The sequence below is a fragment of the Centropristis striata genome, chromosome 7 (genome assembly GCF_030273125.1).
Source record: "Centropristis striata isolate RG_2023a ecotype Rhode Island chromosome 7, C.striata_1.0, whole genome shotgun sequence".
Classification (NCBI taxonomy): Eukaryota; Metazoa; Chordata; class Actinopteri; order Perciformes; family Serranidae; genus Centropristis; species Centropristis striata.
The window spans coordinates 26,896,994-26,918,983 of record NC_081523.1 but is presented as its reverse complement, the minus strand read 5'-3'; the positions used below and the strand labels follow the sequence as shown (position 1 = coordinate 26,918,983).

Here is a 21,990-nt window from a genome sequence, read left to right as displayed (position 1 = left end):
CTACTGTATTCTCAAGTAAACAATAAAGCAGAGACAGTTCAGAAGTTTCTATCTAGTAACTTTCTCCTTCTGGAGTCTGAGACAGTTTAGAAGTGTTGCCATGTTTGTTATTTACATCCTGCAAATCTAGTATTTCTATTCGTGCTGACTTCTCTGGTGTGACCCTCGTGAAAACATCTAGTAATACGCATTGTACACAGGCAAATGTTAACAATTCTGTTCACAACACTGTTGGTTGTGTACACGAACGCATATTTCAACAGCAATTACAGTATATCTGTGGCCAATATGACTTTTCATCTACAATCTTTGTTGCTGTTTGAAAGTCCATTCTACTTTTTTTTAGGGTTGCTGCTAATAAATATTTTCATTTTGTTATAAGTAGGTTGTTTTCTCTATGGATCCATTTTACCATAAAATGCCTCCTAGAGCATAAAATAACTATTCAAATTGCTTGTTTAGTCCAAACAACATTTTAAAACCCAAATGTGTTTGTAAGCTGAACATATATTCAACAAAAAAGCAACAAATCCTTACATTTCAGAAGGTAAAAGCAGGAAATACTTTACTTTTGGTTGAACAAGACATTTACTCTCTATGCATCCATGATGTCTACAGCCATGCTAGCTATGTGAGGCACAGCAGTGCTTTGAGCTAAATACTATGTCAGCATGATAACAAAGCTACAATGAAAATGCTAACACATGCTAACGTTTAGTAGGCTATGTTGACCACAAGGAACTTTTGTTTTCTATGCCTACTTAACGCTAGCATGTTAGTAACATACTTTCCAAAGGTTAGTATGTTATGTTTACTTGGTTTATACTGTTAATTTCAGTTAGGCTAAGTGTTGGCATGCCTACGTTTAGCTAAATAACACCATGTCCAACTGAGTCTAATAGGAATGTCATAAGTTTGGCAGGTTACCAAAGATAATACAATTTGTCAAAAATAAAAGCTAGCTTGTTTAAAAATGGTTGGAAACAATGCTAATTGCTGATCAAAACAGATACTCATGCATTTAAATGTAATTAATTATTTCACTTTTAGTTTCAGCTCAAAACATCTTTGTTATTTTATGAGTAAATCCTGTGTGCCCACAAGAACTTGAAGTCAGGGTCTGTTCTGGCCCTGCAAGCTCTCTCCAGTCAGTTTTACACTACAAAGAACCAACTTCCCCTTGCATCTCTGAATTGACAATGAGGGGAGTCCCATTAGACAACACATCTGAAAACACTTCCACCAGAAGAGAAAAACAACCAAAATACATCTTATTTGTGGTTAGAATATAAACCATATGTGCCAAAGACCACCCCCACATACACACTTTAACGCTCTCTTTCACTTTGTGTAGAAAGATGCAGGCTATAATGCGACATTCTGATCCTTCCGTGACCGTTATATTTGTCATAGGACACATGAGGTTTAATCTATCTCCCTAAAAAGCTTTTCCTTAAACTGGAGAGAGAACTGACAGATGTCCTGAAACTTTTGACATGTCACACTGTATGAAAACCAGATGACGTTTGATCTTCTGTAACAGAGCACTCACATCTTAATTGAGTTATGACGCACCGTGGACACAACCTTGAGTAATTGCAGCAAAAACAAAGATGACAGAAGTCATTTGAGAACAACTGACCTGTACAGCTTTCACAAAAAGTTGTTTTTTCCCCCCATTTTGTCAAAACAGTTTACCAAATCATTTCATCTCATTTATTTAAGATTTTTATTTATAAAATTGAATTCAAGGTATTGGTCACAGTTTCAAATTTCGTCTAACTTGACGTTTACTAATAACCAAACATTACTGTATTTAAAAAGGAAATGACAGCATCTCTTTGCACGTCCATAATAATTGTATGTTTTGTAATTCAGCAAAAGATTTACCCTTGACTTGCCAAATCAACTGTCTGCGGCTACATCTGGTTTCAGTTAACTAAACCATGAACGCAATTACATAACTAACAATTTATGGTTAAAAACAAAAAATACATATTTCCAAGACCAAAATACATTCCTCTGGGTGCCTATGGGAAGTGTAACCAAAAGAATAAAGTGTGTAAAGGCAAAATCATCCACAGTACCTGGAAGTCCAATGTTGGCCTTCCATCTGTGGTTGTTGCCTCGAGTGTAAAACTCCACATATCCTCCATAGGTATTGGTGAAGACGGAGAAGCCATTTGAGATAACTTTCCCTCCAGAGGCTACAGCAAAACGGGATTCTACCTCGTAGTTTTTCCAGAAAAAGGAGAAGGTAATCCCTAGAGAATAATTTAAAAAAAATCAACTGTAGCAATCAATGCAAGACACTCAAGTGGGTTGAAAATAATTATTGTTATGCCACACTCTCTTATTCATTAACTACAGAACACTTACCCTCTGGACCACACCAAGTAGGGTCGCTAATACAAGAGTTCTGGTAGTTCCCAAAGTGGAGAAAGGTACCGCCATTGTCTCCATTCAGGAAGATGCCCTTGTTGACCATACCTTCAACAATATCTGCAGCAAAACATAAATCAAGGCATCATTTTGCTTGAATATTATGATCAGTGTCTGCTAGACAGAGAGTCTACTTATTCCTTATTATACTCAACCATTGAGTCAGCCAACATATCAAATTATCCTAAATCCCTCAATATTTATCTACTACTTTGATTTTAACACAAATTCAATTGAAAGCTGTACAAAGACAATATATTCAGTGTTTTACCTTATCAACTTCATGGATTTGTGCAACTATATGCTTTTCCAAAATCTAATGTGAGCAGCACATTTCAAAAAAGTTCTGACAGGGCCGACAAAAGACTAGGAAAAGCACCTGTTGGGAACCTTTCACAGGTAACAGGTTAACCTATAAGATCATTAAAAGATTCAGAGACTCTGGAGAAATCATGGCACATCAGGAGCAGGGCCTGAAAACCAACATGCCCCTAATCCTCCGGCACTGCATCGACATATGCAATCAACATCGTTGCATAAAGGATTTTATTACGTGGACTAAGGAACAGTTAAGTTAACCCTAATGTTTTTTTTCCAATTTTGGCAAAACACTTTACCAAATAATTTCACCCATTTATTTCAGATTTTTATTAACAAAATTGAATTCAAGGTATGTGACCAATTGTGTTTTGAAATTTCTTTGTTTGTAGTTGCATCTAGAAATACAAGTTAAACCTCTACCATGCAATGCAAAAGTCATATCATCAATAACATCAGTCCCCAGGCTAAGAAGGAAAAGGACCATCCAGACTGTCACCAGCGCAAAGTTTAAAAGCCAGCATCTGTGATGGTATGGGGGGGTGTTAGTGCCCATGGCATCATGAGTAATTTGCAGCTGAAAGGTTCATACAGGTTTCAGAGCAGGATGTGCTGCCATCCCGACAACAATTTTTTCAGGGAAATCCCTGCTTATTTCAGCAAGACAGTCAAGGAAATCAAAGGAAATGAGTGCAGGTACTAAACTGACCTGCCTGCAATCCAGAACTGTCTCCTATTCAAAATGTGTGGCACAACTGTAGCCATATATAAAAACTTCATACATAAAACTTCAACAATTGGTGTTCTCAGTTCCTAAACACTTATTAAGTGTTTTTTAAAAGAAAACGTGATGTAACCCACTAGCAAACACGCACCTGTCCCAAATATTTTGGAATGTGTTGCAGACAATATATCGACACCCTCTTAAAATAATGGCCCAGGGATTTCGCCAAAGGTGGCCAGCATCATGAAGAGATGGTTTAGGCAAAAAAAAAAAAAACAACTTGTCTGACTGATAACATTATTTTAGGAATGTGACGATATTCAGAATGAGTGTACTTACAGTCAATTTACAATCAACAATAAAATTGATCACTTTGAACATAAAATGTCTTTGTCTTTGCACAGTGTTCAGTTGAATATATGTCAATAAGGATAAGCAAATGATCACTCTTTTGGAGTCGCTGTTGTACTCATAAATTGTTCATAACCATGAGTGTTTTACAGCTTTCTTGGCAGACTATCTCATAAAAGAATATAACTGCACTAAACAAGTGAAGTATTAATATGTTACAACTCTGGTTTCACTAAAGCTAATCAACAATAAAACACAATTATGTATAATAATCATCTCGTGCTTCACATACAAAAGACTGCACAAGTAGAAATGTGTGAAACACTCAGCTCAACCGTGTCTGCATACAGAGAGGACAACAGGGAGCGGGTGGGTGATGCACAAATGAATTCAGTGAGCGGAAAGTGATTGATCCTCACCTACTGTTGCAGAAATGTTAGTGTAGGCAGAGTCATTGGTATACACATAGGAAGAGTTATGGGAAGAAGGGAGCACAGTGTGGTTGTGGATTCTGAGAGCTGGACAAAGACAATGGAGAAAAACAGTGATTCACACCTAGATAGACACATAACAGAGGACACAAGAACAGTGAGAGGAGACAACAGGAGGGACGTGGTGTGCAGGTATGAGACAGAGTGATGCTGAGCTGAGTGCACGGTGGCAGCACGCAAAGAGGTTCAGCTCTTTGCCTCTTTGGATTTTCCTTAACTCAGAGTGACTCCACACATCATACTCAAGTCTATACCTGATCCCTCTTTAACTTTAACATTTGCACTGATATATGTAATGGAAACAGGGTTACAAACTCAATACACATGGAAGAAGTTATTGCCTTTCAGTCCGTCATCTAATAAAAAATTCTAAGATGCAGAGTTATTCCTACATTTTCAGACTTTTACCACCTCCAGATTATGAGATACTATATGTGAAATCATATTTTGCTGAATCATTTCAGTGATACATCTTACATACAATATAAACACTCTGAACACAGCAGCACATTTAAAAAGCATGATGGCTGGAAGGTGGGTGGTGAAAAAACAGCTTCAGACCATGCAGAGAGCAATCAGAAAAAAGACATTTAGGCGGTGCATTCCCACGAGTACACGCAGTCTATTTAATAAATGTACATACTTATGTTACTTCCATTAACATAACCTGGTCTGTTTCCAATCTGGTCCCACAGTTCATGGATTCCGTCCACAGCATCGAGAGGCCAATAATGTGAGGCCGTGGCCAACACCTGCAGGCCTGGACGGAGAGTTCATGGGTAAACAAGAATCCAGAAAGGGCTTTTCTTTTCCCCCAATCAAGCTCTGTCCCATTACTCAAAATGTATTTTCCTGGCACAGCATTTTGGATTTTGGGAGGATTAAAAGATTGACAATAATGAACCCAACAGCTGCAAAACTACAAATTGTTCTGATTAAGGGCAGAAAACAAATCAATAACATTCTCTGGTTTGGCACATGAAAAAAAAACTTTTTACTGTATATTTATGAATATATAACTGCAAAAAAGGTTTTTTTTTTAATTAGGCAACTTAAGACAGTATAGAAACATCAAATAAATCACACCACCCATATAAAAATCCATTACTACCTGGGTGCTTGACATGTTGTGCCGCTTGAACATAAACCTGTAAAGAAATCAAATGCATCTATAAAGGCTGCTGCGCAAAACATGATCAGACAATACAAATATGCTGTGTGTGAGAGCTTACCTTAATACAGGAGACAAATGCTGTAAAAAGATTAATTCGCAAGCAAAATTCCATAGCTTTTGGAAAGTGTACCACATACAGTCTTTTCTAAAAACAACTGTTAAATCCACGAATCGAGATGAATCCAGGAGAAGTCACTCATTATTCCAAGAACTTCTGATCAGTCCATGTGTCCAGACTTAAAATATAGATAAGTTATGATAACAGTAGAAGAACACAAAACTAAATCAATTTAGTGATCTGGTATGAGGCTGAAAAACTTCAGAAGTTTCCTTTTCATGATAAAAATCTGAAGCCCAACTTCCACTTCCACGCAGAAAAAGTGTAATCCGTGTAATCTTGATCCCTACACTGAACTTGTTTCTTTGACTTTCTGTGGCTGCATCTGGAAATGGCTCGGAGCGGAGAAGCTCCGTACTGGCTTGTTGGACTGAACGTGGGAATTGCAAAACGTGATGTCATTTTTGGATCTTCTGAGGAGGGGCGTTGGAGCTGTGCGTAAATGGCATTACTTGTGCGTAATTAGAGATTGCGCGGAGAATGAATGAGATCAGGGTCTGCGCTGAGCGACCCAAAATGCTTTTTAAGATAAAAAGATACGTATCGACAAGGGGGTTTCATGGCTAGTTTCGATAGTGGGTTAAATTATAAGACAACACCCCGGACTCTCCGGGATCAACAACAGGGATGCTGCTGAAGATGGGTAGGGTTACAGACAGGCAGGGGGACCCAGTGATCAGTATCTGCAACAGCAATTATAACTGTTTATAAGTGCCATGATGAGTTTCGTTAATTACATTTAAACGATTTACAAAATAAATACCTCACACTGTAGCTGCATGCAGAGATATCATAAAAATGATATTTGTCAAAAGAGATGTGACTCACAGTGCATTATTATAAGTATCATAATTATTAAGTATTATGAGTGAAATACTGATAGTTTGGAGGATATCCACAGATGGGGGAGTCATCAGAACCACTAGTAGTTCCTTTACTGGCTGCCAAGGTCAACTTGTACACATATCAAGGTAAACAGCGCCACCATGTGGTCACAAAGCCAATAGTTTAGCGGCCACCCAGCCGTGCTATCTATTATTTATTAAAACTTCTCGTATAACTGCCTCGTGGTGTTTTTCCTGTCAAACCAACATTCATAATCTGATTTTATAAAATCACCGTGGTTTGATATGATATACCACAAACCACTCATGTACTGGTGGTACTTAGGTGTAGTTTTTTAATGGCAATATAATATGTCCTTCTTTTCTACTTGCAACCCTGCCAAAACCTAATAGGATTACATTAATTTAGTTTGTTTATCATGTTGGTCCGATCAAATTTAATTGAGGGTGGACTAGTTTCTCCCCCCTGAGGCGGAGGGAGAGGGAGAGAGGGAGGGAGGGGTGAGAGAAGAGGCGTATCCCGTGTAAAGAGATATTGTGGATCTGTTACAGGTCTTTGCGCTTGTGCGGTGAGAAATATTGACACAGAAACAGCCACTTTAGGCTTTTATTTTGTAGGGGATTAACTATTAGACCGAGTTTTTGTAGAATTTAAACTTTTTAGACGCTGTCTTCCTATTTCTGTCGCCTTAACAACGCCTGTTGTGTTTCTCATCTCCATTCGGCCATCTCGACACATTAAGGAGGATGTCACTCTACACATGGAGACTTACAGGATGACCAAACTGGTGTTTTACTAGAATTATCTGGGCGGGAGACAAGCTGATCGGTGTGATGAAGGATAGACTGGCTGAACTGACTGCTGTGAGTGTCTTTTCTTACACCTCGACAGGTAAAACATCCTGGCTGCACAAAAAGTCACTTTTCTTTCATCCGTACAGAGCAGGACACGAGCAGAGGAGGATGTTGCAGTCGTAGTGGACAGAGATGGCTTCATGGAGAGCTTTTTCAGAAGGGTGGGTATCATTGCAACTTCCAGGGTGTGCACTGCAGGTTTGACTCAAGATACTGATGTGTTATTGATTAATCCAGGTGGAAGAAGTCAGGGGACTTCTTGATAAGATCTCCTACCAAGTGGAAGAGGTGAGGAAGATGCACAGCATGATCCTGTCTGCACCCAACCCACATGACAGTGAGTGTGTGTCTTTATAAACGACTGACGTGAATGTCTGCAGTTTTCATGTGTTGCATTCACTTGTAGTAAGAACTGCTTGGCTTGAGTTTGACATTCAAGGCACAGGGTGAAAATGTCTCACTTCCTTTGTTACGTTTTCCTCCTCATTGTAAATGAATGGCCGCCCAGCCGGAAACCTCTGAAGGAAACGGCTCTGCTTTGGCTCCAAAGCTCACAAACCATTGTAGTTTGGGCTCTGACTTGTCCTATCAGGAACCTGTCAAGGACGCTGGTTTTCATCTCCAGATGTTTGCAACCACTAGTGTTAAATGTGAATAATGTTATCAAGAGGATACAGTTTTAAAGTACTTTATAATGATTTAAATATCTATAATAGCGAGAACAATGTTACTACTCAGTTCTTGGCTTTGTTCAGTATGTGAGCCTGCGGACCCTGCAAGACAAAGAGCCAGTTTACAGTTCCATGGCATCATCCCTGATTATGTTTAATGTAACAGAGTACAGTGTTTTAAGATCCATGACGTACAAATGGTCACCAGGGAAAGAAACAAAGAGGTCATGCTTTGTGCTGAGTGACCTCTTTAATATTGCCACAGGGTTGTTGCCAAGTTACAAGATGAAATCACAAAATAAATTCAATATTTACAGGAAAGAGAGAGAGTGATTAGCCAGATGACATTATTTTTCCTCATCAGAAAACCAAGTCTGACGTGTTTTCCGTTTTCCTATTTGTGTCTATGTGAAGGAACAAAGGACCAACTGGATGCACTGACCAACGATATCAAAGGGAATGCCAATGTTGTGCGAACTAAACTGAAATGTGAGTTTAACAATGACGTGATTGTTGCACTTATTTATTGACTACACCATATAAAAAAGATAATGTTGCCCGCTGTTGTGTAATGGATCATAACTCTGTCCCTCTGAAGCCATGGAGCACAGTATGCCCAAAGATGATGTAGCTAACAGATCCTCTGTTGACTTCAGGATCCAGAAAACGCAGGTCAGGAAACAGTTGATAACTCCTCATAAACACACACACACACACACACACACACACACACACACACACACACACACGTTACATATCCTGCTCATACATGATCATCATCAGCCATCTGCCAGTCGTACACAAACATCAGGAGGGAAATGGGGAAAATGTTTTTATATTGTTGTATCTAAGATAGCCTTTAGACAAATAAGCTGCAACTTTACCTGCAATGTTAACTATTTTAAAAGATATGTTGGTCAAAAATAGGATGGATAGTAGTATTGTAAAATAATGACTTAATATCTCAGATAATAAGAAACTTTCTCATTGCAATGACTTTACCACGAAAGAATGAATTACCTCTAAAAAATTACCTATATCTCGAAATAATGAGTTAGTATCTTGATATAATCCCCATCACATTGGAAAAAATGGGTTTCCATAACATTGCATTTCTTTTGTTTGAATGAATTTTGAACCAGGAAGAGATAAACCCTTAAAATGTACTTAGTTCCGACAATGTAAGCATCTTGTACAGAACGGTGTGGAGTGTTAAATGATAAAGCCCATATTCACCGTCTGTCCTTGTCTTTTCATGTGTCCACAGCACACTGTGCTGTCCAGGAAGTTTGTGGAGGTCATGACCCAGTACAATGAGACACAAGTGTCCTTTCGGGAAAGAAGCAAAGGAAGGATCCAGAGACAGCTGGAGATAAGTAGGTGAAAAATAATGGACCCTCTGAGCCCTCACAAGTTTTGGAATTATGGGCTTTATTTATAGAGCAGTCTTTGAAGTTTGAAAGTATTAATACTGAATGTACAGTGCCACTACAAACAGGAAATACTCTGTTTTTTGAAACACCTCACTGGCTTGGATTTGGTTGCTTGGTGAAGATTTGTAAATCAAGAGATAAAAGAGACAAATCAAACCTTGAAGTTGTGTTAGGACAGGATCCAGGAAACAGACTGCACCCGTTTCCGCTCTGGACACTAACCTAACTGTTGATAAACAGGCCGCAGCAGCAGGCCAGCCTTTTTTTTTTTTTTTTTTTTAGGTTTCGCAAAGGTGTCAGGGTTCTTTGTTGCACAAACCAAAGTCACAATTTATCACACTCAAATACTGAATTTGGAATGTTTTGACAGAACTTGGCAGTATTTGTAGTAGCCTACAAGGATAGATCAAGGAATAGGATAATAGATAGGTGTTCTGCAAACTTTTTGGTTGGAGGTACAGCCACAGCCAAGGCCTCTGAACTCGCAAACATCATCCCAAAGTATGATACAAATGTTTAACCCTATTCATTAAAGTAGACCGTTTCATACAACTGTCAATATTTAAGTTGCTTTGGTCAGCAATTGTAAGGCTACTGCTTGGAGTGAAGCAGATTGTTTCAACAATTTATCCTTTGTTTTACTTTAAGCTAACTATTTTAATTTTTTCTCCAGTACTTTAAGCTATTTTGTTTATTAATCAGCCAACTATTTCAACAATATATCCATTAGGGCTACTTAAGGGCAACTAATTTAGCCATCGCTTGAAGCTAATGATTTAACCTGTTACTTTTAGTTATCTCCATTACACTACGCTAAGCTACTTATTTGAACTGTTTATCCATTACTTATACTGCCCGACAAAGCCTAACTGCAGTAACTACATTTTTGGTCAAAGTTAAGTTGTAATTAAAAATGAACTCCTTGATGTCTGTTTTATCTTGTGACAAAGTTTTAGATTTCAATTTTGCTTTATTTCAGAGAAATAATTATATAAAAAACACAAAATCCAACTCAAAACAAAGCAGTAATTGCACTTACTTGGATAAATATACTAATTTAAACATAAAAATAATAGACATTATAAGTTTATTTGATAGGGAAATTATTATCTAGATAGTGATGAAGTAAAAAAGTGAGATAAAATTATATTAAGATTTTTTAAAACAAAATCTATTTGAAAATGTTTATTCACTGAAAACAAAATATAAAAGCTGAAAGAAGAAAGCAACATTGTAGTTACTCCACTCTGTTTCTGCATTACTATTAGAACTTTTTTTTTTTTACAGCAAAACCAGACTGCAGTAACTACGTTTTTGGGGTCAAAGGTCAAATAAATCATCATGATTTTTTAGCATAAAAATGACAATCAATACATGTAGAAATAAGTGTCATATCACTTACCTACCTATAACCCATTTGGCTGGCCAGTTAAAAACGTTAAAAAACTTTAAAGCAGTTTTTCTCAGTTTTACCTTTTGCGTAGTTACTACAGTTAGTCTTTGTAGGGCAGTATAGATAACGATTGTATCCATTTCTACATTACTGTCAGTAAATTTGATTTTGGCTATGAAAACTATTTTAACCGTTTGTCCATTACTCTTAGCTAACTATTTTAACCGTTAATCCATACTTTAAGCTACTTATTTGCTTGGTCAGTACTTTATCCAACTATTTATACCATCTAACATCTAACCATCAAACATTTATCCATCACTTTTAGCTAATCATTTGAACCATTTAGCCGTTAGCTACCTGTTTAAACCTTTGTGCTCACTTGCTATTTTTCACACACTCTTACATAACTGCAACGAAGTGTTCAGGTGCTACAGCTAACTCAATATGTGGATATATTAATTTAATCAAATCCCTAACCTTAACCCTAACCCTATTTTTTTTTTCTCCTCTACAATCTTTTCTTATACTCTGTAGCAGCTACACAAGTAGCCCAGGGGGTACAAGCACCCTAATAATTAGCAAGTAGAATGAATTTCATTGTCCAATATTAACAGGATTTGGAACATCAACAAAATCTACAATATACAGTGTGAATAAGTGTATTAGCAAATTGCAAGTATTGCAAAGACAAACACATTTAACTTATGCTAAATGTGTTTTCTTTGCAACCAGACCACTCTATATTTTCCACCATAATGTGTTTGGTAAACAAATGCAAAGACAGTGTGTATCAGGTGCATTGTATTATGCACATGAGTAACACGGGACAATAGTGAAAAGCGAAAAATAGGACTGTCTCTAGGAGTCCCTGCGGCCAGCATTAATGAGAGGCTCCAGTTCTCTCTGCAGTGCAGAAGGAAGAGCCTGATACCGGAGACGCCTTGTTGTGTTTGCGTTGCCCGGGAAACGGGCAGAGGGCCTTAGCAGCCTGCGTAACAGTAGTTCACCTGTCTTTGACACGGCCACATGAACCTCAGTCTGAGCTATCGTGGACTTACACCGTTCACTTGCATCATTCAGAAGTGATACTCTTTTGCTTGATGTGCATTGATGAGCTGTAATGGTGGCGTGTTTTGCTGTGTTTGGCTCCGTCTCCCTGAGGAATTGCTATTGCGAAAGGTGTGTGACATACAGTGAGCACCTGCACACAGATCTTACTCTCAGGGGAGGGTGATGTACGACAGAAGGCATGGTTCCAGGAAAAGAAAGCTTTCTGTTTATAGAGTTTCAACAGCTGTTTCTCTGTGAGGGCTGCTCGCTTCCTTTGTGTTCAGACACTTCTAATCTTAGTCACAAATGCAACCCTCAGCCGTGATTAAACTGAAAACCACAGCAGGAGCTGACTACAATTGCACATTAAATTATCTCAATTAGCAGTCCAGTGATAAATGCTTTGTTTACAACTGTTGCACTAAGATTTGTAGTTTAATAACAGCACGTTTTGCTAGCAATATTGATCAACCCTCAATGTGCCTTACTTTAACGCTGTTCAACAAATCATCATCGTTTTTTTCACATTTTAAATGAATTAATTATTTATTTTAACAATAAATCTCTCACTGCTTGTGGAAAAGTCTGCCTTGTGTTTGTAGCAGTGTCCCTGGTGAATAACAGAGACTTTATTTCTCTGGCAGCTCAATCGATAGAGCTACATGAGGCTTCTTCTCTTCACACAGCAGGCTTTATACACAGCAGTCAGACAAATGTATTGCCCTGGGATTAAGAACACAACCATATATATGTTGTACAGACATTTGTTTATATTCTAAACATTTGTGCATTTACTAATCTGGATGTATTGTCTTTTTAATGTCAGATTTTATTGTTTTAAAAGCAAAAATCCCTAATTACAACAGGGTGGGTCAAATAATCAGTCTTTTAGTCAAAGACAGCTGTTTAAACCATTAGCAGATTGTTGACATAACTTGTCTTCAGATAAATATGGATCAAGAGATCCCAGTCCACTTTCCTTCTATATTTCAATCATAGTTACTGAATCCAAGGGTAAAATTTTAAATCTCAGGACTCAATTTTCTCCAACCAAGATATCATAGACTGCTTTGTTTTCATAATAAATCTTCACAGGCCTGTAAATTATACCTTATTTTCTCAAATTTCACAAACAACAACATGTATCACAGTTTCTGGTGTCTTGGATCCCCAATTTCTTTATATACAATCTTACTTAAAGGTGTATATAACAACCATTCTCTAAAATACAGGAAGTATTGGTTCATTGCTGGATAATCACTGCCTTTGCCTCCTTTTAGCTGGAAGACTGACCACTAATGAGGAACTAGAGGACATGCTAGAAAGTGGAAATCCATCTATCTTCACATCTGATGTAAGTTTTCTCATGCTTTACTGTGCAGCATACTGTTATTGCAAGGTTAAAATCTAATACTGCCATCTAGTGGTAGAGGAGGAGCCAATTAATTGGGGGTGGGGTGGTGTTTTTACACACAGCTGGGAACATTTGTCAGTTGTTTTTGGGTCAATTATTTTGCCTTGTCTCTGTTTTTCTCCCTCAGATAATTTCTGATTCCCAGATTACACGTCAGGCCCTTAATGAGATCGAGTCACGTCACCAGGACATCATGCGCCTGGAGTCGAGCATCAGAGAGCTCCATGCCATGTTCATGGACATGGCAATGCTGGTAGAAACCCAGGTAAAAGCTACAATAACAGTGGTAAAAGCCACTCTTATTAATTAGAAATGAAGTCGTATTAGACAATGTGTAATGTGTGTGTATTGACTTTGTTATACTTCCTCACAGATCACAAGTTTAGCAGTATTTCACTGTGTTTCACAAATACTGACACAATATTATTATGCTATAAACAAAAGCATTCTGATTGTGTTATTTACAGGGGGATATGGTTAACAACATTGAAACGAATGTCTCAAATGCAGCCGAATACATTTGTAGTGCAAAAGAAGAGACCAAAAAGGCAGTGAGGTACCAGAAAAAGTCACGCAGGGTATGTATTCCTTTCTAATTCTGTGTTGCTATATTGTAAAAAAAAAAGGCAAATCATATCTTATATTAAGATATCAAAGTCACACATGACCCCTTTATCACCATATGAATCTGTTGATAGCCTTTTTAAAGGTCCATCCTGAAATCAAAAATACATATTTTTCTCTTACCTGTAGTGTTGTTTTGTGCGAATATTGGAGGTATTGGCTGTAGAGATGTCTGCCTTCTCTGGAATATCATGGAACAAGATAGTATTTTACTTGTGGTGCTCAAAGTGCCACAAGTGAAGAAAAAGATAATCTATAGACGTTGTTGTTAGCAGCACTGTAGTAGAAAGAAAACTGAAAGAAAACTCCAACTCGCACAAACATAATGTGGATTGATAAATAGCACTACTAAAAAAATGTATGTTTTTGATTCTTGGGTGAACCGTCCCTTTAATGGTATCCTACTTTTAATTGAAGTTCAAATAACACCCTCTTTTTCACTTGGCAGAAATACATTATCCTTGCCTTTGCTCTCTTGATCCTGCTTGCTGTCATTGCACTAATTGTTGGCCTGTCTGTTGGACTAACCAAACCTCCTGTATGAGAACTACTGTGATTACTGCGTGAGGTAACACTTTGTCCAACTTTCATTACCTAAACGTTCATTCATCCATCTGTCCATCTCAACATCAATTAATTCAGCTGCTGATTGGTTTGAAGGATTCTGACTCCTCTTTTCTTCTCTTTTTGACAGAAACGTCTCTGCCTTGCCATGTGTGGAGCTGCAGGTTTACTCCTTTTAATCATCATAATAGTTGGAGTCTTTGAGTGACGTATTTCACGAGTCACACACTCATAGCACTCAGCTGTGGTTGGCTCCTGTAATGAGAAAACTTAATAGAACAGGTTCAAAATAAGTCATTCACGATGTTACAGCATTACAGAGAGGATCTCTTGACCATGCTGAAGAAAGTATAATATGTGCGATCCACTTTGCAACATCAGACCTCATGATACACTGTTCTGGAGCAATTCCATACAGCTAGAACAAAGCATCCTGTCAGCAAACATCCTTTTCCTTGAATGGAATATAATACACTGGAAGCACATGATGTTTATACATTGGTGTGTGTCCTGTATTGCTGCTGTTTTTTCATGTTAAGTATCACTCTCAGACATTTCTTGGTCTAATGACTGTAAAGGATATCTTGGAAATAAGCTAATAGAGACAGAGCAGAGTGCGTCATACTCTGAAAACCATGCCCACAGGAGGGGAAAACTATTGGTGCTACAATATGCCACCAAAGACTAAAACGCTAATATAAGATCTATAGCTAGCTTAAAACATTAGATTTAAAAGTGTCAAATTATTACCTTAGCACCTATGTCTACCAGAGAGGACAGGTTAGCTGTTAGTAAGCTAATGTTAGCTTTGTTAACGGCACTTACAAACATAATACTGCATAGCTTTCTGATTTATCCATATTCAACTATAACACAAGTTGCATACTGGCAAAATGCTTTAGCTTAATTAACATAAATACAGTTAGCTTAAAACTGACACTTGGATATTTAAATTAGTCACAAAATGCTTGTTGCACATGTAATGTTAGGCATACTGACTCTAGTCTGAGCCAGTTTCCCCCTTCTTACTGTTGTTGCTTCACATCTCATATCCTGTATCCACTTTTGTCCTCCTAAAGACTCAACTTTTACATTCCGCAGCTTGTAAAACAATAGTTATGGATTCTTTACCCTGTTGCCAGTTTATCCCACCACACAGCACTTTTCCATTGTTTGCTAGCAGACAGAATTGACAGGGTTTACCGTAACACAAAATCAATGAAAAGCTATAAATTATTATTAATTATTTCCCCCTCAAGTGTGGACAGGATTGACTTCTTACTGAGAGTTAAATAAGAAGATTTATAGCATTCATGCCATAAATGTAGCCTAAATATGAAGCTGGTGACAGAAAACCATCTAGCTTGTCTCGGCCCAAACCAACAAATATGGCACGCGATAGGCTTACAGGCTATTTGTCAAATTTTGTGAATTTTTTTCTAATTCTGTGGTGCAAAACTATTTATTGGCCGGGCACAAGTGATTTCCAGGAATCTTGTCATTGTGATGTTGCCAGGAAACTATCGAAGGCGCCAGGAAGTAAATTTTCCTGGCACATAGCCCCTGCTAAAACCCACAGTGTGTCATTTTTACACTTTGTTTGTGTACAGGTTAAACAAACAAGATATTTGTGCGGTGGTTTGTGAACCCTAGAGATGATGGTGGGCTAATTTTACCTTTGGAGAGCCAGGCTAGCTGTTTACCTTTACTCCCAGTTACTTTGTGCTAAGCTAAGCTAAACAGCTACTGGCTGCAGCTTCATAATTAGCAAAGAGACATTACAGTGATATCCATGTCATCATCTTACTCTAGACCAGTAGTTCTCAACCTTTTTGAGTCGCGACCCCCAATTTAACATGCATGTTGTCCGCGACCCCCGCTCACTGTACAGAATCTCACACGCACAGTTCAGATCACCCAAAAAAGAAACAAAATGACCAAAAAAGACACAAATTGACAACAAAGTGATCAAAAAAGACAAAATGACCAAAAACGACACAAATTGACCAGAAAAAGACACTAAATTACCCAATAAAGAAACAAAATTACCAAAAGAGACACAAAATGACTAAAAAAAGACACAAAATGACCAAAAAAGGAAACAAAATGACCAAAAGACACTAAATGACCAAAAAAAGACACAAAATGACCCCAAAAAAACACAAAACGACCCAAAAAGACACAAAACGAAAAAAAAAAAAAATCACAAAATGACCAAAAAAAGACATTAAATGACCAAAAAGACTTAAACACATTAACACATGAACACTTTAACACAGAGAGAGAGCTGACTTCCAAAATTATTTGGCGACCCCCAGAAATCATCTCGCGACCGCAATTGGGGTCGGGACCCCAAGATTGAGAATAGCTGCTCTAGACAATAAAGTGAATAGGCGTTTTCCGCAAAATGTTAAACTTCTGATTTATTATTCAAAATATATTGTGACAATTGTCTTTGATTGTATAATTTGTGTTTAAGTGTATACTGCGTATGTTCTCTTGTCATTTTATATACTTACTGGATTCATGTGAATTGAATGTAAAACTACTACAGCTCAGGAGTCCTTCAGAAATTGAAAATTGAAAAAAAAAATCTGTAAACAGTTAACTATGTTTCAATCACAAGAACTATTTTCAGATCAATCAAATGGAATTCATCACTTTAACTCTAAATCAGCACCCTTACAAACGTGCCTTGTTGACATTAAATATGACTTAACTTATTGAATATAGAATATTTATCACAGTGTGTGATGACTGAAATATTTATAGTAAAAAAAGTCATGCTACAACGTAGGACTCTTGGACGATGTTATTTCAGGAGCACACATTTACATTTTGACACTTTTTTATTTGTAAGTTATTTCTTGTATTTTATATTAAAACAGAATAATTATGTCATGTAATTAAAAGATAAAGAGACTTTGCAGTGTCTATTGTTTGTTTGTTTCAAATCAAAGGTGATAAAGTTGAACTTATTCATTAATACAGGATAACTTTTAAATTACCAACACATCCGAATTTGTCAGACAGCATTGAGGTTATCTTCTCTCCTCTTTTAACGCTCCAAATATTTGGAGGTTCAGTTTGTTTACAGGAAAACAGAAAGAAGCACAGGGTGCTGTTTATTTCAGGACTAATGAGCACTTTGCACAAAGCGCTTGACTTCCGTGTAATCAACCAAACAAGATTAGTGAAGAAAGTGGAAGTAAGTCCCCAGAGGGCAAGTTCTTTCCTCTCTTTGAATTAGATCAAAGGAAACTTCAGAGGTGCACTTAGAGTGAAATGCCAGTGAATGTCCTTAAAATTTGTACATGAGGGTGTTTTCAGGTCACTGAGCAAGACATCCGAGATGTCATGTCGAGTGATATTATGAACTTAGATATAACTTGGACACAGCGGTTTATTTGGATGAGTAATTCCTGTTGCAAGCTGTAGGTGTTGGAAGCACCGGTGAATAACGTGTAGACACAATATTTTGAGAGCTACTTTTAAGGGCTTCTTCTAATTCTAATTTGTGCATATTTCTTTAATACTACTTATTTGTAATACTTTTATGAGGACATTCAAATGTTCCATACTGTAGTCTGTGAAAGTACAGTAACTGTGACAGCCAGCAGAATGGAGAATGATAAAAATATGTTCATAGATCTGCATATGGAGTGGGTTGGCTTACTATAATAATCCACAACATGTGTTGAAAATGTTCTTTGAAGCACATTTGCATAGTTGGCATCCTTAATGCTATATTATGCCTCCTTCTGGATATTGTTTTCCTCAATGTCCATTTTTAAATCGTTTAATTAGTCTGGAAAGCTCTCATAAAGCCTCATAGCAATTTCCTGCCCTTCACACTGTCTCCACACTTTTCACTGGCCTCTATTTGCCCTGTTTACCATAATTGCATATAACTAGAACGTGCCGAACTGTCTCTTTTGCATGACACTAATTACAATGATCTGAAGGATGTTTTCCCATCAGGAAAAGAGTATTGTTATTGTTCCTACTTATGACTTATGACATCTTATTATTTTGAATTGAGTGTAGATGTCGCAATACCGTTGGCACTATCTATTTATTTTTCTCCACAGTCTTATATTAGTTTAGACATTTTTTTATTTGCTTCTGTTGCCAATTTGTCTGTGTTTTCATTTCCAGGGATATCTAAATGTGCTTGGATCCAAACAAATGTGATATTATTTGACTAACTACTTTTAAATCTGTGAAAAAGAGTTAATAAAGCATGTTGCACGTTACAATCTGTTGGCAACACATTGCACACATTGGTAATACAAACACTTAATTCATGTAAATTGCATCAGATAATACCTTTAAGCAGTGCTCTTAAGCAGTACGACCTATGGATTATACACAATGTCTGTTTCCTCTCTTCTAACTATAAACTGTTAAATCTTCTCTGACATTTTCACTTTTATCTGTTGCACCTTCACCTCTCATAGCAGCACCTCACAGCTCCCACCAGCAACACTATGCCTCCACAGTTACAACACTTTGGTCTCACTCCCCCTCCACACATACCATAGCCTTTAATATTCCCCATCACAACGAACAGATTTTCTCTTTCCTTTGAATAGCTCACAAAATCCAAAGTATATCTCCTTTGGGAGGACCTTCATCTCAAGTTCCATTTCAGTCTCCCTTTCCCCAATTCCTCTTGTGCCTCATAACCACTTGGCACACTAAAGTTCAAGTACTCCAGAAAGTACTGCATTGCAGCCATCAAACCTCTGGTCCCCCATTCTCAGGGCTAGTACTTTGACTTATCTAACACTTAATACTTTATTTGCCTTTTCCATCTGCACTTCAGTATTACAGCCTGTTTGCAAGTTTATATCTCCTTAATCTCTGCCACATTTCACTTGTCCATCTTGCCCTCCAATGATTTTGTGTGCTGCTGATCGACTTTTTTTTTTTTTAACCTCCCTTTTTCCTTTACCTTGAAACTTACCACTACATTAAGCAATTCTGCCTTTGGGTCCTTCTTTTCACCCTCTCTGTTCCACCTGAGCTAGCCGTGTCCTTTTTCTCTCTCTTACAGCTATTCACGCTCATGGACCTACTCCCTCCCTCTCACTCACTCTTTTCTCTCACCACTATAGTTTCCCTCCTGCTCAACCCTGTGTTGTTGATGTCGACATCTGTCTCCCTACCTGCCATCCTGTCAGTGTGTAACAAATGGTATAAGAAAATCATTCTGGACCTATACAGGCTATACAGTCAATCTCGAAGTCTGGCAACAATTTAGCCTGCAGGGGCAATGGGGTTCTGGTGTAGCCAGTGGAAACTCTGGATAGCGGATATCTGCACTAAGACTTCCTCTTACGTGCATCATTGTTAATCTCTTACAGGTGTTTAAGGTTCAGACTACATTTCTGCCAAATTATAAACAGATAGCCCATCTGCATATAAATGCAGATAAATTGAAAATTGGCTTAACACAAAAATTGTCATCAGATGATAGCTTAGCTCTTAGATTGCGCTCTTTTGCTCTCCACATCCAACTGTCTAATTGCATTGTCCAAACAAAGCCTGCTCAAATGTGATTGGTCAATAGTAAACAGAAACAAAAAGATTGATATGTAAATAAGGATTAGTCACTCAGGTTATTTTTCTTGAGCGAGAATAATGCGTACTTGTACTCTAGTACAGGGTATCCAATTGATCCACTAAAGTAGTGGTTCCCAAAGTTTTTCTACTGGGCCCCCCTTTTCTATCTAAAAAATACTATTAAGCCCCCCGACGGCTTCCACACAACAAGCAAGAATGGTCTTGTCATATTTTTCATCTTTGTTTTTTGTATTTGTAATATTTAGAGTAGAGTCATGATTTGATTTAGCTTTTACCAGCATTGGAGAACAATGAAATCTTTTCAATTTAGCCTTAACACGCCCCCCCCTTTTATAACCCTGGGCCCCCCCCAGTTTGGGAACCACTGCACTAAAGGGCCATGTGGCTGCAGGTTTGCCTTCTGTCTTCACTCAGGCATTCAAGATGAGTCAGGTGCACTCTTGGTTAGAATAAAAAACTGCAGCCAAATGTTCCTTTCATGGATTAATTGGATAACCCAGCTTGTACATTTGAGCACATGAATGCACATTTTTGAGGCTGATGGTCTCCTGATCCCAGGTCTGTTGGGCTCTGGTAGCGTACCTTTACCCTGGCCTCACTTCTTTTTTTTTCTTTTTTCTTTTTGCCATCGTCGGAGTAATTTTATGACTTCAAACTGCACAAAATGCAGCGATCTCTGAACATAAATGCAGGTCTGAGGTCAGTAAATGAGTGAATTACACAGCCGGTGTGTCTGTTGTGTTGCTGCTAATACATTTAATACTACATTTAATACTACATTATGCTTCAAACTTGCTGCCCCTGCATTCTGTCCATTTATATACAGTCTATGATTCTGTCGCTATGTGAAGCTAAGCTAACTTTAGCGCATCTTCCCAAATCGCAAACTTTATTATTATAGTCGGTCATTTATGCAGTCTGATGACGTGAGACGGAAAAATAGATAAATTACAAAAAGACAGAACTATTTTATGTGGCCATGACTGATATCGTCAACTGTTAAAATAATCGCCTAACAATTTTTTTCAAATTTTGCAGGAAACACAAAAAACATCACCAAAAGTGTAACATATGACATTTATTGATCATTTCACTCAAAAAGGATGTAACAAAGGATGGCTATTGGCATAGTAATAACACTGTGTGTAAATTATGTTACTTAAGAGAAATAAATGACTTAGGCAACACTTTATTTTGAAGGTGTCTTCATAAGAGTCACACAAGCCTGTCAGAAACATGACATGACAAGTATCATGAGCATTAATGTTACTTCAAAGTGTCATTAATGTTCATGACACATCCCATGTCATGTTTATGACACGCTCATGTCACTCTTATGTAGACACCTTCAAAATAAAGTATTACCATATATTGCTTAAGTCACACACTTTATCTTATTTATTATCTTAAAGTGGTAAAATCACATGATCTGATCAACTGAGGATGTAGGCAATTTTACCATAGGTGGCCAGCGTCATGAGGAGATGATTTAGGCAAAAACAACAATTTTAACAAAAAAATGACTGAGGCGATTATTTTAACAGTGTGACGATATAACATTTCATACACAGATGGTTTCCTCAGGAACAAGTGAAGAAGTTAACGCACCTGTATTAATAGGAAATTAGTGATGAAACGTCACATCAGTATCTCTTAACCCATAAGAACCCATGGTGACACCCGTGTAACAAACACTTTAAATCTTCTATAAACTCCCATATTCAGCTTTATGCTTCACCTTAACTCATTCAATCTCTAAGCGACACATACTCAACACCCTGGTGTGGTGGTCATGTGACTTTGACAAGAAGTCACCTCTCCAAAATGTGGCTGTGACTGGAAACAGAAATGTGAAAAAGTAGCTAACTTCACAAAGCTTATTTTTTGTTACGAGGCTAAATTTAAACCCATTTAACAATTCTAATCTGTTT

At 37.6% G+C, this 21,990-nt stretch overlaps 3 protein-coding genes across 5 annotated transcripts in view; 2 read left to right on the top strand and 1 right to left on the bottom strand.

The window, feature by feature from the left end:
- The window catches only part of adgrd1 (adhesion G protein-coupled receptor D1), a 39,493-nt gene extending 33,592 nt beyond the window's left edge, over window positions 1-5,901 (bottom strand). The window contains exons 1-6 of one of the 2 annotated variants that reach the window (XM_059338239.1): window positions 5,559-5,901; window positions 5,438-5,474; window positions 4,970-5,086; window positions 4,255-4,353; window positions 2,380-2,502; window positions 2,088-2,264 (exon numbers count right to left, since the gene is read on the bottom strand). In XM_059338239.1, coding sequence (XP_059194222.1) covers window positions 2,088-2,264; window positions 2,380-2,502; window positions 4,255-4,353; window positions 4,970-5,086; window positions 5,438-5,474; window positions 5,559-5,612 — 607 coding nt within the window. In that variant the 5' untranslated portion in view covers window positions 5,613-5,901. The remainder of the gene's footprint in view (window positions 1-2,087; window positions 2,265-2,379; window positions 2,503-4,254; window positions 4,354-4,969; window positions 5,087-5,437; window positions 5,475-5,558) is intronic. The other variant, XM_059338238.1, reaches the window with a different exon arrangement.
- A 1,097-nt stretch (window positions 5,902-6,998) lies between these two features.
- On the top strand, window positions 6,999-17,393 carry stx2b (syntaxin 2b). Of its 2 annotated transcripts, XM_059337972.1 has the most exons (11): window positions 6,999-7,327; window positions 7,405-7,479; window positions 7,556-7,655; window positions 8,404-8,478; window positions 8,588-8,661; window positions 9,257-9,365; window positions 13,149-13,222; window positions 13,410-13,547; window positions 13,750-13,860; window positions 14,355-14,474; window positions 14,601-17,393. In XM_059337972.1, the coding sequence occupies exons 1-10, from the start codon at window positions 7,298-7,300 to the stop codon at window positions 14,448-14,450; spliced, it is 882 nt and encodes a 293-aa protein (XP_059193955.1). In that variant the 5' UTR covers window positions 6,999-7,297; the 3' UTR covers window positions 14,451-14,474; window positions 14,601-17,393. The 2 variants fall into 2 exon arrangements, with proteins under 2 accessions (XP_059193955.1, XP_059193956.1); XM_059337973.1 differs by lacking the exon at window positions 6,999-7,327 and having other exon boundaries at window positions 7,463-7,479; window positions 7,556-7,606.
- A 3,130-nt stretch (window positions 17,394-20,523) lies between these two features.
- rimbp2b (RIMS binding protein 2b) overlaps window positions 20,524-21,990 on the top strand; it is a 111,415-nt gene continuing 109,948 nt past the window's right edge. Inside the window, exon 1 of the mRNA XM_059338244.1 lies at window positions 20,524-20,758. The gene's annotated coding sequence lies outside the window, so the exon portion shown is untranslated. The remainder of the gene's footprint in view (window positions 20,759-21,990) is intronic.

Coding starts and splice junctions, on each gene's coding strand:
- stx2b (XM_059337972.1), top strand. CDS start 7,298: ATGAAGGATAGACTGGCTGAACTGACTGCT. Junction 8,479..8,587: donor TGTGCGAACTAAACTGAAAT/GTGAGTTTAACA, acceptor GTCCCTCTGAAG/CCATGGAGCACAGTATGCCC. Junction 13,223..13,409: donor CATCTATCTTCACATCTGAT/GTAAGTTTTCTC, acceptor TTTCTCCCTCAG/ATAATTTCTGATTCCCAGAT.